Source organism: Melitaea cinxia, chromosome 30 (assembly GCF_905220565.1).
Source record: "Melitaea cinxia chromosome 30, ilMelCinx1.1, whole genome shotgun sequence".
In the NCBI taxonomy this organism is placed as follows: Eukaryota; Metazoa; Arthropoda; class Insecta; order Lepidoptera; family Nymphalidae; genus Melitaea; species Melitaea cinxia.
This window is the reverse complement of record NC_059423.1, coordinates 6,464,848-6,482,195: the sequence shown is the minus strand read 5'-3', so window position 1 is coordinate 6,482,195 and position 17,348 is coordinate 6,464,848. Positions and strand designations below refer to the sequence as shown.

The 17,348-nt window shown below is 35.9% G+C and overlaps 3 protein-coding genes across 3 annotated transcripts; all 3 read right to left on the bottom strand.

The window, feature by feature from the left end:
- Positions 1 to 1,569: 1,569 nt before the first annotated feature.
- Positions 1,570 to 3,212, bottom strand: LOC123668134 (gastrula zinc finger protein XlCGF57.1-like; the record flags this gene model as incomplete). The annotated part of the gene is made up of 2 exons (XM_045601925.1): positions 1,570 to 2,786; positions 3,101 to 3,212. Coding segments are annotated over 2 exons (1,329 nt in total), but the record flags the coding sequence as incomplete, so codon positions are not given.
- A 720-nt stretch (positions 3,213 to 3,932) lies between these two features.
- On the bottom strand, positions 3,933 to 6,769 carry LOC123668274. Its single transcript, XM_045602039.1, has 4 exons — positions 6,514 to 6,769; positions 5,427 to 5,568; positions 5,218 to 5,265; positions 3,933 to 4,015 (listed from the first exon to the last, which is right to left on the bottom strand). The coding sequence occupies exons 1-4, from the start codon at positions 6,652 to 6,654 to the stop codon at positions 3,945 to 3,947; spliced, it is 402 nt and encodes a 133-aa protein (XP_045457995.1). The 5' UTR covers positions 6,655 to 6,769; the 3' UTR covers positions 3,933 to 3,944.
- A 2,436-nt stretch (positions 6,770 to 9,205) lies between these two features.
- LOC123668132 (zinc finger protein 883-like) lies at positions 9,206 to 17,126 on the bottom strand. Its single transcript, XM_045601924.1, has 7 exons — positions 16,924 to 17,126; positions 15,780 to 15,906; positions 14,385 to 14,432; positions 13,122 to 13,166; positions 12,529 to 12,570; positions 12,225 to 12,335; positions 9,206 to 10,440 (listed from the first exon to the last, which is right to left on the bottom strand). The coding sequence occupies exons 1-7, from the start codon at positions 17,062 to 17,064 to the stop codon at positions 9,236 to 9,238; spliced, it is 1,719 nt and encodes a 572-aa protein (XP_045457880.1). The 5' UTR covers positions 17,065 to 17,126; the 3' UTR covers positions 9,206 to 9,235.
- Between the last annotated feature and the right edge of the window lie 222 nt (positions 17,127 to 17,348).

Here is a 17,348-nt window from a genome sequence, read left to right as displayed (position 1 = left end):
TTTATTCCAATTTCCCCAGTATTGCTAGCGTCAATATTTTTTCCCCTTTTTGCCATCAGATCCTGGTAGACCTATATATAGGCCCGTATTATGAAGAAGTAAGGGGAGTGAGATCGTGAGCGAGAGCGTGACCGCGCAACGTCTCTTGCGAGAAAGAGGTGGATATATTTTTTAAATATGGTAAACTCCAGTAGCCGGTCGGACCTGATATACACTTTTTTTCCGTCCTTATTATAATATTTTATAAATATATATTGAACACAATTCTATTTCAAAAAATATGATGGAAATAGTTCACACACATAAACATGAAAAAAAAGGATTTATTTTAAACACTTATTTTATTCACTAGGCCGAAATAAATGTTTGCGTAATGCAGCCCGCTGCGCCAACGGCCTAATCAAATGACTGTCTCTTTCGTGTTTCTTAATTTTTTAGGCAAATTTAACAGTTTTCATATAATATTTTGTATCCAAATAACCTTATTCGCAATATTAGGAACGTTTGAATACTTACATTGTTAAAATAATTTTAGTTATTCTAGTGTTTTTAATTGCCTCATTAAAAATGCGACCTTATTTATGAAATTTGTGTTCGCTCGAAAACGAAAAATAGGTAGGTAGTTGAAAAAAAAAACAATTAAATACGCATTATTAGGCACAACTCAAAAATTACAATTCAGATCTCAATAAAATTTAAATGAGTCTACATGATAAGTACCGATAAGCTTTCTTAAAAAAAAAGAATCAAGATGATCAGTAAACCCAGTAAAAAGTTATGAAATAACACTTAAAAAACGTCCAATTAAGAATCTCCCTTTTTTGAAGGCGGGTAATAAAACTGCGCTTCTACCCTCATAAGGTCTGACATCGTCAATCAAAAGATATTTAGCTTAAGGATCCATTAGATTTTTTCCCCGCACCGATTAATCTCCTTCGTGTCTTTTCTACGTGACATTGGCGAAATCATCTGTGCTAGTTTGGCACTGTTGGAAGCCATTAATCTGAATGAATGAATGAACGATTTTTTCCCATACTTATTATTGTGTGTAATTATAACTGAGGTAGGGCACAGCAGGAATTTCCTGCTCAAAATATGGATCAGCCCGACTGGGGACCTCGACCTTACAGAAGATCACAGCTAAATAATCCTGTTTTCAAGCAGTATTGTGTTCCTGTTGGTGAGTAAGGTGACCAGAGCTCCTGGGGGGATTGGGGATTGGGTCGGCAACGCGCTTGCGACGCTTCTGTTGTTGCAGGCGTCTATAAGCTACGGTAATCGCTTACCATCAGGTGAGCCGTACGCTTGTTTGCCGACCTAGTGACATAAAAAAAAGTTTGTGAAGATAGATTTGGGAACGTTTTTGCTGTTTGATATGAAACCTGACCTGAAAACTACTAGGCACTGCTAGTATGGACAGTTCTTTCTTAAGTAGATAATCCGTTTAAGTAATAAATGTTTTCAGCGTTTGCTAGTCCTGCGAGCCAGATATACGATTAGAATTTCTTACTTTTGCAAGTTTTCTCGACAACTCGAGATTTAGAAACAAATTTGGCACTAAATTTGTTATCAATCAATTTTACCAACATGCGAGCATTTGTGCCTTTTAAGTCCACTGCTTTGAGTAAAATGACTGTTGCATATGCCACAGGTAAACGGTCTTTCGCCGGTGTGTATACGCATATGCAATTTCAAATTACCGTTAATGGAAAACTGTTTATTGCATATATTACAGTTGAACGGACGTTCGTCTGAGTGTACTCGCATATGCTTGGATAAGTTACCGATTTGTTTGTTGCATATCTTGCACGTGTAAGGTTTTATACCAGTGTGTACACGCATATGACGTTTCAACTGTCCCGTTTCTCTGAAGGAGCGCTTGCATATGTCACAATTAAACGGTTTTTCGCCAGTATGCACCCGCATATGTATTTTCAAGTAGCCGTTATCGGAAAAGGCTTTTTTGCACACTTTGCACGAAAATGGCCTTTCGCCTGTGTGAGTTCTTTCGTGCAGCTTAAAGCTTGCCATTTGAGCGAATTGTCGGTCGCAAAACGAGCAAATGTACGGTTTCAAGCCTGTATGAACACGCATATGCACTTTTAGTGTTGTGTATGCGGTGAAGTCTTTCTTGCATACTTCGCACGCATATGGCCTCTCTCCAGTATGTTGTCTTTGGTGTATCGACAAGTAGCTTTTACTTGAAAACTGCTTGTTGCAGACTTTACACCGATGAGGTTTGACACCGGTGTGTATGATAAATATGTGTCTCTTCAGATGTGTTCTTTGGGGAAACCTTCGCCCACACACATCACACACATACGGCCTCTCCCCTGTGTGTGTCAAAATGTGTGACTTCAACGTTTGATTGTGTCCGAACGACTTGTTACATACCGTGCAAGTAAATTTCCTTTCCCCTGTGTGCGTCTTCATGTGCTCTTTCAAGCCCTTTTTTCTCTGGAATTCTTTATCACAGTGATTGCATTTAAATTTTTCATCGCTGAAGTGTATTTTTAAATGTGACTTCAATAAACGAGCTTTTTCAAACACTTTTGTACATAATTTACACGGAAATGTACCGTTTTCTGAATGTTGCGTGTTTATATGCTCTATTAGTTCCTTGTTTAGGCTGTATTTCGTATTGCAGATGTGACATGGGTAGGCCTTTTCTCCGGTGTGTATTTTCATGTGAACCTCTAGTGAGCCATTGTATGAAAACTTTTTCTCGCATATATCACAGCTGAACTTTTTCGTTTTCGCTTTTAGAACTGTTTTTGTGGTGTCATCTGGAATTTATATAAATTATGTACAAATGAATTACGTGATTATTGTTTTTTAGAAAGTAAAAAAAAAAAAAACAGTATAACTCCCGTTAACTATATAGAGAAGTGTTAGCTGCCAGTTATTTTCATTTTTTTTTTTTCATTGCCACGTATATATTTTTATAGCATTTATAACTCTAATGTTACTGTTTTTTTTTTTTTATTATTATTTTTTATATTTTTTAAAGTAAATTTTTTAATATCAAATAATATATAATATCAATAAATATTATTCAACACATTCAAACATCATAACAACAATATTGTTGTAATATTACCTTTAGGTAAAGAAGTCCACAGATCTTGACCAGAGTGACTCCTCAGAGTTGACAGTGGTTGGTCATCGATATCACCTCGGTCACTGAATGCATCTGAAATATTAGTAACTCGTTAATATTGATGGTTTATGGTTTACGTTTTAAATCGTCAAATTTCTAGCTGAATTTGCGAACTTCGTACCGCCATTTTTTTTTTAATTTTGCATTAAAAATAACGGGGTCCATAATCGAAATAAAATATAGCCTATATTTTAAGTTAAACAAAGTTATATAGCTGTGCAAAATTTACTTAAAAATCGGTCCACTGGTTTCAGAGAAACATCGTGACACAAGATTTTTTTTTAAAAAAATAAAATAGATTATCACCTGTCGTCTTAAGCGCATTAAAGTAATAAAAAAATTACTAAACAATATTCGAAACCAATCTGTTTTTAATTGTCATACTGTTCACAATTTTAAGTACTGTAATAATATATAACAGGTATTGTGGTTAAATACTACAACGACATACAAATTATGTGTTCTGAATATTGCCAGAGATATTACAAAATGTCCCTGTAGGCCATTTTAGGTAAAAAAAATGGGACATTGACAGTTGATACTAAAATTTCTTTCAAAAATATTGCAATATGGAAAAAAGGCTTCTTTTGCGTATCTTATTTTCTCTGTTTAAGTGAGTATATCAAGAGTTCTTTTGGTTCACTTACAGGTTACTACAATTGAGCTAGACACATACAATCTAGCCAATTACTATACTATTGCACTACTATATACCTATTTGCACTTTGTAAATTCTATATGATTTTATGGGATGTTATTAAATAAAAAATTACTTATAAATATTTTATTTACCGTCATCAAACTTTTGATCTGAGCTATCCTGGTTTTGATTGAATTGAAATTCTTCTTTGACTTCTGAAATAAAATAATAATAATAATAATTAAAACAACAATCATTTCACATATTCACCTAGTTATTTCATATTCACTTAGTTAAGAAATACTGCAAACATTACTTATGGATTGTTTTAAATTTCCATGGTTGTTAACATTATTTGGATTCGTTTTTTCGGGATTTACACCATGTACCTTTTTAAATATCGGAGCCCGAAATATCGGAATAGGTACCTCAAATATAAAAAGGTACATGGTGTAAATCCCGAAAAAACGAATCCAAATAATTAATTATGGATTTATTTAGGGCACAGCAGGATATCCTGCTCCAAATCTGGAGCAGCCCGTCTGGGGAAGTACCTTGACCTAACAGAAGACCACAGCTAAATAACTTAAGTGTTGTTGTGTTCCTGTCAGTAAGGTCTTAGACAGGGTCAAGGATAGGGTGGATGACGCGCTTACAATGTTTCTGGTGTTGCAGGCGTCTACAGCTACGGTAACTGCTTATCATCAGGTGACCCGTACTCCTGGTTCCCGACCTAGTCATTAAGTTATTTTGGTTATGAATGGACGTTTAATATTCTTATAATTTAAAACTACTGTTTGTGTCAATGATTGAAAATTCAACATATAAAGAACAAGTCATAAATAATCCAACCCTAGTAAAATAATAGATAAATATTTATAACATACACACTCGGTCACCTGTTCCTAAAGTAAGCAACTTAATGCTTGTTATAGGTAACAGCCGACTAGTATACCAGTGCATCATTTTTTTTTTTGATAAACAAATAATAAATATATAAATAAAATATATATATGTGGCGACATCTATCACGCGAAATACGAACGACTACGAAACTACGTAATTAGAGAAAAACTGACGTATGCTACATCGCGCTATCAGAGTTTTCAAAGCCATTAAGGATATATACAAGATCCCGACAACAACCGTCGGGGCGTTAGCCCACCAGACACAACACCCGTCTGGTCGGAGGATCCTCCCTTTTCGATGGCAGAGGTGATTCTTCACACTACATTTCACTCACATCTCCAAATATATATATATATATATTACACCTAGACTCGGGGTAGGCATCGAACCCACAACCTCTGAAGCAGAAAGCAGGGTCACTAAAAACTGCACCAGCAAGCTAGTCTTTTTAAAAGTTTAAAGATGTTTAATTACAGATTAAATAAGTTAGTTTAAAATCAAATCTTACCATTTCTTACTTCATTCACTTCTACCTTAATATCTTTGTTATATACATCTGAAATTTAATTATTTTTATGATTAAATAAAAGAAAAACGGCTAGACAAATCACAGTTCAAATTCAAGTACTAGATACATGTGTAATAAACCAGAAAGAAGGTTGTAATCGTCAAGTCATAAAAGTTTTCAATAGTTGTGTACAGATACAGGTTCTTTACCTTTGTGATGAGTATTACAGTACTGATAAAATGTCTGTTCACATGCTACAACCTGCTGATGGAAGAGAAAAGCATCGCACAGACGTGGTACACAAACTTCACATATTGAAAATGCTGCAGTCGCCTCCGATGCTGGCTTAATCTGAAATGTTAATAAAATAATAATAATAATAATAATACTCTTTATTGTACACCATTAAAAGAAACAACAAAAAAAATTATAAAATGAAACGTGCAAAAGCAGTCTTATATCTGAAAGAGTGATCTCTTTCAGACAATCTTTGGGTACAAGACACAAAATAGTAACTGCAGTTAGGAAGTAAGCAAATAATTAGTGTGCGAAAAAAAAATGTAAAATGCTTTATTAAATAATATTTTTAAAAATTACACCATCAACTATTACACCAATTATGTTATGAAATTGATTACTTTAAGAGATCATTTCTTTTCACAAATCTTTTTCACATATTGGTTATACAGTTTAAGTTAAAAACTTCATTTAAATATATACTTTTGCTAGGTATTTTTTAAGAAATGACAAAAACCATCATCTAACGTGTTTAAATTTTCAATTTCAAGCTTATATCACTACATAGTATAAAACAAAGTTGCTTCCCGCTGTCTGTATGCTTAGATCTTTGAAACTACGCAATGGATTTTGATTCGCTTTCCTTTAGTAATTAGAGTAATTCAAGAGGAAAGTTTATATGTATAATACATGCATAGTGTAGTAGAGGAACACTGATAGTTTTAGAGGATTCTAATGTGATGTCGTAAATAAACACATTTTTTGCGCATATATTATATGTTATATATATTTTTTTAACTTTTATTTTATATTTAGTATCAGCATTACACCCTTGCGAAGCCGGGGCGGGTCGCTAGTTTGTACATAAAAAATACTTTAGTACAAAACTTTGTCAAATAAATGTTTTGTTTTAATAAATATAGACGAAATTTATTACAAAAATATTTATGATATATCATGTATTTTTTAACTGAAATGAAATTTTTTTTCTTATAAAAGTTTGTGAATGAATATATTAGAACGAAAAGTATAAATTGATTGAAAAAATCAAACACATACGTCTATACTAAAAGCTTGCTGCAACATATTTAAAAATATCTCTTCTCGTCCCTCGTAAAAGTACGTATCATTTAGGCTCTTAAAAGCACTTTTACTGTGGCAGCAGCGGCAGATACCATTAATGTTATAAAGTTCAGCCATTTTTCATACTTTCGTATAAAATAATTATTTATTTGTTTGTATTTATCTTAAATTGTGTAAATAAATATACAACTTTTGATTTGACAAATCCACAATGTTGTTGACATTAAACCACAGATATAATGAAAAACGATTTTTATTATTCTTACCTCGATTTTGCGATCGAATAGTCTTATAGGATTATACTAGTTGTGCCCAGCGGTTTTACCCACTTAAATTTGAGGATTTTTTTAACTAAAATAGCATGGGCGTACCGGACCGACAGTAGGACAAGATGGGGTATTTGACTCACCCTGACTTGAAGCTTTAAGATTATCCAAAACGGCTACAGGGTATTGTTAAAATAAGTTATATCGTGAAGGTACATAAAAAATAAATTTTCTACTATGTACTTATTGAATTTTTAGTTATTTGTTTCTGCCCCACCTTTACAAAATATTATACATGCCCATGGCTTATAGATTTCTTTGGTCAATAGACTATCCAAAAAAAGAAAATTTCTTTCAATTTGAACCAACAGTTCCGGTCGGAAATAGTAGATTAGCGCGTAAAAACAAAAAAAACTTTTCAGATATATAATATTTATATACTATTGTATAGTATAGTATTGGTTAACCCGGTCCTGCTAGAAAGGCCGTCGTCGCGATTGTTCAGAGGTAAGCCGGAAGGTCCCCATGGAGGAGAAGTCTGGCGTTTTCGCCGAAGCCAGCCTGTCGCTGGAGGGATCCTGTTGCCTGGACCCAGGACCCTCCAATTAAAGCGGCTGAAGGCTCCCGCAGGGGTTTGGTCGGTATTGCACCCCCAAGTGCTGAAGCCGACATACGGTCTAGGACTGCCTAGGTATCCTAGATCGTACCCTGACTACCTAGACGTACCGGACCGTACCCTCACGCAGGTGCCTGGATATCACCCGTAAAAGGGTTCCCCTGCGATACCAAAAAAAAATAATTGACTATTGGTTGAAAGATTTAACTATATCTTGCTTTCATTCTCTTTTCATTTCTATTTCGCTTGACTGATTGCAATGAAATTTAGCGTGTACGTAGCTTAAGACCCTGACAAGGATATAGGCTATAGTCATTATTGATTTAGATAGAGTCGGGATAGATTCAATCTACTTACTATTCAGTCTTACATTAAAATCTGTTGTAGAGGTCAAGTACTTAATGCTGACGCTTAAGTCTATAATCTATATAATAGAAATTTAAATAATGAGCGTAACGTTAGTTTCAAACTTCTCTATTATTTTATACTTGTTTTCGTGTTCGTGCACTTTTATTGGACCTACTTTCTTCCTAACAGACTTCATAAGAGGAGCAAACAAACAAGGTGTGTCGAAAAATAATATCCTTTCCTTGGATCAGCTTAGCAATGAGTTGGCTCAAGTTCTATGCACTATAGGACGCAGAGGTAAAAAAGGGTCGTCCAAGCACCAGTTCGCTTGAACATCAATTGAACCTAAAGACAAAAAGAGGCCCATCTACTGTTCCTCCCCCAAAAGACATAAGAGATGGGTCTCATCATTGGCTACTGATGTTTACATATCTAAGATGTAAATACCCTAACTTTAAGGGCGGTACGTTGTAGCAAGTGTAACTTAAACTTGTGCTTGAATAAAAACAACAATTGTTTCGTAAGTTTGCACCGAGAATAATTGTGTAAATAAATATAAAATGTGGGTACCCCAACAAATAATTATAATTCTAATTTGTTTTTGGTTGTTTGTATGATGATGGGATAATCCATCATATCGTTGTTTTTTTTTTTTGTTTTTTTTTTTTTTTTACAAAAATGCCTATGAAATAAACATTTTTTTTTTATTTTTCCTGTAATGTACGACCTCAACTACATTCGCATGATTTTTGGATAATGCGTATTTACTTGACTATTTTTTCATGTATGTCGTATTACTTGTCGATGTAATTGAAGTCGGTTTTTTTTCGATTGCGAGCAAACAAATATTTATTAACGAATTTTACACAACATTGTTGTTAGAGGTCGCCATGTTGACACAACAAAGCTCTTCTGATCTGAGTAATTCATGAAGTAGCCACGCAGGTTATCGACAGAGTGCTTATCATTTATATGGCCAAGGCACAACATGACATGGTCAATTTTTTTTTATATCACTAGGTCGGCAAACAAGCGTACGGCTCACATGATGGTAAGAGATTACCGTAGCTTACAGACGCCTACAATACCAGAAGCATCGAAAGCGCGTTGCCAACCCAATCCCCTCCAGGAGCTCTGGTTACCTTACTCACCAACAGGAACACAATACTGCTTGAAAACAGTATTATTTAGCTGTGGTCTTCTGTAAGGTCGAGGTACTACCCCAGTCGGGCTGCTCCATCTTTTGAGCAGGAAGTTCCTGCTGTGCCCTACCTCAGTTAAAGGACAGGAAAAGTCAATGGACAGAGAAACATTATTATAAATGCGACCACTTCAATAAAATTTCTTTATGTGGGTAATTTTACGACTATGTCGTACAACATATCTACAAAAATAACACAATTAGCAATAGAGACGAGGTTATGAAATTAAAAATACATTAATGTAAATAACATTTATTTACGTTATATTATTCCTCTTTCTTTGTCTTTACTTCTAAGTTATGAATCTTCATCTTATGTTTTCTTACGCTTATTATATTTACAAATTTCTTCTCACAGATGTCACATTCATAGCGAACGCCACGGTGGACCTGTTTTATGTGCCTAGTCAAAACATTTCTATCTGCATAAATATTACTGCAGAAATCGCATGGATGCGTCCTATCATTATGCGTTTTCATATGTTTTTCTATATCAGTAACCGCTCTTTTGCAAATCTCACAGTTCGTTTTCAGTTTTTTAATTCCATTCGTATCGTGATATCTTCCGTGATATTTTAATTTGTGCGCTGATACGAATTTCCTATCGCATTTGTCGCAGGAAAACTTTTTTACGGTCATATGAGTTTCGATGTGTCGCTTCAAAGAAAAAGTGTTTGAGAAATTTTTATTACATTCCGTACATTTGCGTTCCTTGGCCGAGATATGTGACCTCAAGTGTTTCAAGTAGAGGCCGCGACGATCGAAAACGGACTGGCAAAACTTACAAACGAATTCATCCCCACTTTCATTATTTTCTTCGTGTTTTTTTCGATGACATTTTAAATTCTTTAAACATGTAAATTTAGAATCGCACACATTGCATTCGTACGGTCTCTCGCCAGTATGTAAGCGCGTGTGAATTTTTAACGTTTTCTTCGCAGAAAAAACCTTGGAACAGAGGGTACATTTGAAAAGTTTCAACTTTTTGTGAACGGTTATTACGTGCTGGTTCAGATATGTGACGTTATCGAAGGGATGTCCGCAAGTTTCGCACATGTATTGTTTGATACGACCCGTGTGCCTGAGGATATGATTTCTCAATCCGCTCTTCTTCAGAAATTCCTTTTTGCACAGATCACATGTGTAGATTTTTTCCCTTGTGTGTGTATTATTGTGCTCAAGTAATTTATTAATCTTGCGATAGCTTTTTTTACATATTTTACAATCGAATTTATTCATTTTTGCAAGTGGAATCGTCGAGTCTTCGGCTATAGAGTGATAATGTATGTGCCTGTTATATGATTTGAGTGTATTGAATTTAATGTTACATATATTGCACGCTTTTAAAGAACTATGTTTTTCGAAATTGTGTTCTTTCAGTGATTTTCTATCTGTGAAATCAGTCTGGCATAATTTACATAGAATTTTGTCAGGGTTTCCCTTGCAACTAACGGGAGCTCTTTTGGGTTTGCCTGAAAAGAAAATTAGAAGTATTCTTTAAAAGCGAATACTTAACATTATACGTTATTACTTAACTGAAGCACAAGAGCACACAAGAAAGAGCACAGCAAGAAATATCCTGCTCAAAATCTGGAGCAGCACGACTGGGGAAGTACCTCAACCTTATAGAAGATCACAGCTAAAAATACTGCATTCAAGCAGTCTTGTGTTCCTGTGGGCGAGAAAGGTGACCAAATGTCCAAAAGAGGGATAGAGTCGGCAATGTGCTTGCATTTTTCTGAAGCAGCAGCTGTTGCAGGCTGTATAGGCTAACCGCCTGGGCGAGGTGGCGAATGCTAGCGCGACCCCATCTTGCCACACCCAGGCGGACGAGTGCTGTGGTACGTGGTGGTTTTTTAGTCAGTAGGAGTCTAACACAACCCTCTGGCGCCCCCGCGCCGGAGGGTATTTATGATGGATTTTCCCCACGTCAAAAAAAAAAAGCTGTATAGGCTACGGTAATAGCTTACCATTAGGTGAGCCGTACGCTTGTTTGTCGATCTATTTGTATAAAAGACAAACATACTGGTAAAAATATTTTTGCCTTGAAATTAACGACACTTAATTAAAATGTCTTTTCAGCTTAATGGACGACTTCAATGAACGAAAATGTCGTGCGTGCGTATTATAAGACTTTAGGGGACGAGGCCGGACGGATGGGCGACCTAGCAGTAATGCATCGAGAGTTCCTGCTAATCGAGCCAAACGGAACAGAACCTGAGGTAGGGCACAGCAGGAACTTCCTGCTCGAAATATGGAGCAGCCCGACTGGGGTAGTACCTCGACCTTACAGAAGATCACAGCTAAATAATACTGTTTTCAAGCAGTATTGTGTTCCTGTTGGTGAGTAAGGTGACCAGAGTTCTTGGGGAGATTGGGGATTGGGTCGGCAACGCTTGCGATGCTTCTGGTGTTGCAGGCATCTATAAGCTACGGTAATCGCTTACCATCAGGTGAGCCGTACGCTTGTTTGCCGACCTAGTGACATAAAAAAAAACCTAGCAGATTGTGTTTGGTACACCCAACGAAACGACGCCACCTAGCTCGAATGGTTATGACGTGAGGCTGGTCCTGAAGTTCCTGAAGTCCGTTCCACCCGAACCCGTTTCCACTGAGCGCGGCGTAGTGGTAACGCAACAAGAAAGCATTCGTAGCGAAGCGCCTGTGCATGCGATCGCTGAGGAAGCACTCCTCTCCCAAAAAGAGGAACAAATAAGAGGGGTCTTGCAAGAGGCGATTTCCGAGATTCGGGGCGCTACTTTAGAACTGAGAACGCGACTCTCCCGTCTAGTCTCCCCCTAAATGGAGTTTAAGAGATTCAGGACGCTCCTCTGGAACTGAGACCGCGACTCTCACGTCTCCCCCTAAATAGTGCGACGCGAAGTGGAATCTTGTCGAAGCCAACACTGCCTTGTCGGAGCCCAGATTGAGGGACCTGACAGACGCTAGCAGGCGAATTAGTTTGTCAAAAGTGCCACTTGGCTAGGATTTCTAGGAGGATTTGTACTTCTCTAGCGTTTCGTATTAACGAATAGACTAAATGGACATTTGGCTACCAATTTTAAATTCTATTCGTTCGCTCGGATCGCATGTCGAAAGCTAATGTCATTCCCATACATTAAGAATTTTATTCTATTCTATTCGTTTAGCGTTAATGCCACTTGTCTAAGGGCTCTGGACTCTGGACTATAGCGACGTACCAGCCTGGAAGAGGAGAATAAAACGCATCCTAAACTAATTATCAATTACAACTTACCCTCAATTTTAATTTTTTCTTCTTTATTCTTAATTTTATCGCGTATTTTGTCCTGCGCTTCGTATTCAATATTTACTATCTCTTCTTTACCTTCACAGTCCAAATTACCATCTAGAAAAGATGATATTCATTAAAACATTTTATTGGAAATATCTTGCTCGAAATATGAAAGTACGACTTAGGAAGTGGCTCAACAACTACTACAACTTACAGAAAATCACAGCATCACATAAAAATAATAAGAATACAAACTACACTGAACCGCAACCGTAAATGGTCGGTTAGAAAATATTATTATACTAACCTTCATCTTCCGGACTGATTACATTTTTGGCCATATGCTCATCTGTAATTACAAGAAAAAAAAAACAAAATTATGGCATTGAATTGTAAAAAGAAATATAGGATAATTGGTTAAATTTATTTAAAATTAGCTAAAACTGCGAACTTCGTACAGCCATTTTTTTTTGTTTTTGGCGTCTACTTTTTAAGAAGCGACATAAGGCGCGTGGTATAAATAAATTATGGGGAGTGAGAGTATAACAGTATATCAGCATTTACTGTACCGATACGAATGTCAACCGATAAAAGAATTATCCAATTAGAAGAAAATCATCGTTCAAATGACAGCGGAAAATATCCTGTTCAAAATTTGGAGCAGCCCACAACTGGGAAAGTTCTTTAGAGAATATCACAGCTAAATAGTATTACTTTCAAGTAGTGTTGTGTTCCTGTGGTAAGTAAGATAGAGAGCTCCTGGGAAGGGTCTGGGGTGGGGTCGGCAACGCAACATTTTGTAGGCACGGTGACCGCGTACCAACAGGTGGGCTTGTACGCTTGTTTGCCGACTTACTCATATGAAGAAATTAATAAAATTGATCTAGATTTTCAGCTTACCTTCATATTCCATAACCACTTCCGTTTTAGCAACAAAGCTAGTATCTATAAGAAAAATAACTATCAATCAAATTGAATGAATTTTGTAAAACTCAAATAGGTATATAAAAATCATTTTAATCATAATCATTCTTTTAACACCATTGGCATAGTTCTGTTTATCGCTCCACTGTTGTGGACTCAAATCATTTTAGTTTTAGTATAATTAAAAAAAAAAAAAAAAAAAAACAAGCAAACAATTATCTCCTTAGGAGCAGACTATTTATTTATTTATGTAGCTTTATCAATTTACAATAAACAAGACATTGACACAAAATATAAATAAAAAACGCGGTAAATATCCCGTTTCAAATAATTTTAGTGTCTAAATTGTTTCGCCCCCAACGTTTTTCGTTCTATTTGACTGTTAATATACATAGGTATTATGTTTTTGTATGTCTTATTATTACTGTGTGGCTACGGTACTAAAGAATATAGCCACCCCCTCTCTTCCCGTGGGTGTCGTAAGAGGCGACTAAGAGATAACACAGTTCCACTATCACCTAGGAACTTAAAAAGCCGACCGGTGGCGGGATAACCATCCAACTGCTGGCCTTGAAATACACAGGCCGAAAACGGGCAGCAGCGTCTTCAGTGCAACAAAGCCAGCCCTGCGGTCACCAACCCGCCTGCCCAGCGTGGTGACTATGGGCAACACTCATGAGTTCACGTTATTTTTGGCGTGAACTTGTGGAGGCCTATATCCAGCAGTGGACTGTATAGGCTGTAATGATGATGATACATAAGTATTATGTTTTTGTATGTCTTGTTAAACATCTCGTTCATGTCCTCAAGAACTTATTATTTTCTGGTGTTGTTTTATTAGTCAGATATTTGAACTATTGAACAAGGCTCATTGTGTGTTGGAAGTTTTATATTCAGTACTGCTATGCTCTTTGGCATATCATATATATTACCATAAAGCCTACGCCATGCGGTCATGGTGTTTCACCTTTGTACAATATTATGTAACTTCCATGATCTGTCATTGCAGAAATCACTCCTACACCTACCCCACTACCTACACCCACTATTCGAACTTTGGAGTCCCAGTTTGTTGCAATGTGTTTCCTTTAAGGCTTCCTAGAGATCTTACAAAGATTCACCTGTTCCAAGTGTGTGGGTTTTTAAGGCATTCCTACATATATGTATACATTGAAAAAAGTTTAACTAGCTAAACTTGAGCAAAAAGTAGTGTATTTATAAAAATTAAACTTATCTTACCCTCTTCATCTTTTTCTAATTTTATATTCATATATTGTAATAATTCATCTGTAAACACATCAAAAAAAATAATTAAAATTAATCAGTTTAAACGTAACAGCCCTCAGCAGTATATAAATCCTGTGTCAACAAATAATAAATAAATAAATAATATATACGTATTTTATAGCATATGCACACGGTCGTCTGTTCCTATAGTAAGCTACTTAATGCTTGTTATAGGTCACAGCCGACCGTTATAGGTAAAAATGTATATTTTTTTAAAATAAATATCACTCGCTTCTGCCTTTAAAATCCCACTGCTGGTCATAGGCCCCATGTAGGAGAAGGATCAGAGCTTAATCCACCACGCTACTCCAACGAGAGTTGGCAGATATGTTCCCTACTAAGAGCAACGATCGCTATCAGGGGTACATGATAACCACCGGGATCGACGGCTTAACGTGCTCTCCGAGGCACGGTAGGGAGACCCACAAGGACTGCACAAACACCCAGACCACGGCAAATAATGGCCAATACAAATGTTTGTCATGTGCGGGGATCGAACCCGCAACCGACAGCGCAACAGCCACAAGCCAGTGTTGTGACCGTTGCGCTAATAAATCGTGTTAATAAATATACATAGAAATAATGCATCGAATAATATTACACATAGTCAAGGGGGAATCGAAAACACAATCCGTAGAACAGAAAGCACTATAAACTCGCGTCAACAACGTTTAAACAAATATCTGTCATGAGTGTATGAAATAACTTCAAGATATAGTGTGAAAAGTTTTAGAAATCTTTTATTTACTAAAAACAAATTAAAATTGAATAATGTATTTAAAACTAATTATATAAAAATGTAATGATCCAAGACAGAAAAGGGTCTATAAAGAAGTTCTGTCAGCAATAATCATTTATTTTTTCTGAATAGATTAAATATATACCAATGTTTCCATAAGCACCGGAGGCAGTTTTTTTTTAAATTTAACTAGATCGGCAAACAAGGGTACAGCTCATCTAATGGTAAGCAATTACCGAAGCTTATAGATATCTGCAACACGAGAAGCATCGCAAGCACGTTGCCGACCCCATCCCCAGTTCCCCCAGGAGCTCTGGTCACCTTACACACCAACAGGAACACAACACTGCTTGAAAACATAGTTATTTAGCTGTGATCTTCTGTAAGGTCGAGGTACTACCCCAGTCAGGCTGCTCCATATTTTGAGCAGGAGATTTTCTGCTGTGCCCTACTACTTGGTGACAAGAGAGCAGAGGGGGTTTAAAATTACTGAAATTCTGCTTACGTAATATTTGAATGACCCCTAATTCACAAATTTTGCCACTACTTCTACAAAGTTGCGAGGGTGTTATCGTGGAACTCAGCTGGTTATGATTATTTCCACTCACTTTTACAGTATTCTTGAAACTTTAGTTCACATTCCATAACCTGTTTCTTGAATATAGCACCATCTTGTAAGTGTTTTATACATTTATTACAGATCATATGGCTGACTTCGATTGACGGAGAGTGTAGCTGAAAATTATGGTGTATTTGATAAATATTTGATTACATTGTTCTTATTAATATCCGATTAATTGATATAGCCTGCAGCATCTCACAACTGGGAAAAAGTCTCTTTTTTTTTCATATAGGAGAAGAGTTACAGGTTAATTTAACAAGCTGATTCACTGTGAGTTCGGAGATAACATCTTTTCATTAAATATTCATGGGTGGTGTGTCCCATAGATTAATATAATCTCTAAAATTTCTTACAAAGACACACAATCACTTCAGCCTATCTCAGTCCACTACTGGACATAGGCCTCCACAAGTTCACACCAAAAATGGCACACGCTGGGCAGGCGTGTTGGTGACCGCAGGGCTGGATTTGTTGCACGAAAGACGCTGCTGCCTGTCTTCGGCCTGTGTATTTCAACGCCAGCAGTTGAATGGTTATTCTGCCATCAGTCAGCCTTTTAAGTTCCATGGTAGTAGTGGAACTGTGTTATCCCTTAGTCGTCTCTTACAACACCCACGGGAAGAGAGATGGTGGCTATATTCTTTACTGCCGTAGCCACACCGCTAAAGGATACCCAAGGAAACAAATATTTGTACAAACACAAATATCTGCAATGAACATGAGTGGAACCTACAAATTCTGGAATTTTAGGAGACTATGTGCACCACTACACCAGAATGTAACAAAATATATTTATATCTAAATATAAGTACTAAGAGGCATTTTTGTTATTTAAAAAAATAAAACTCCAGGTACAATGTATCTATAGAGGAATCTATTGCAACTGTTTGAGTTAAAAAAAATATATTTCAAAGGTGCAATTAAAATTGTAATTACTAATAGTGATAGATTTGATTAAGATTTTAATTTTTGAATCATATATTAATCTTGTTTTTTACATATCTTTGAAATAAATTTAAATCAGTATAATTACACAATTCGAACATAGTATTAACTAAAATGTTACTCCTAAATTATTAGGTAGGTAGGTAGTAAATTACAATTGAAAAATAATGAGTTTTTGTATGTACCTGTATACCAAATATATCATTTAATAAATACGAACACACTTCATTAGATCCCATAACATCACAAGGAGAGTTTAAATTACTAAAACTTCCATCAGCATGACAACACCGACACAACGTGTTTAGGTTCCAAATTTCGGCCATTTTATATTATACTGTTAATTGTATAAATCAAGTATAAATAATAAACAATTAATTAACATTGATCGAAGGTTCTTATCAAAGAGGTTCTTATGCCTTTCAGCTGTGCCAACTGCCAGCGCAGTACGTGCCAGTGTTTCCACCAATTGAAAAACTTTTCCCTAAGTCTTTTAACAAAAGTGTAATTTAATTATATTAAGATTATTTTTTTATTAGTTTATTACATTTTTTTTTCAAAGGATTTTATAATAGAAAATAAATTGATCTTGTTTTTTTTAACCTTTAAT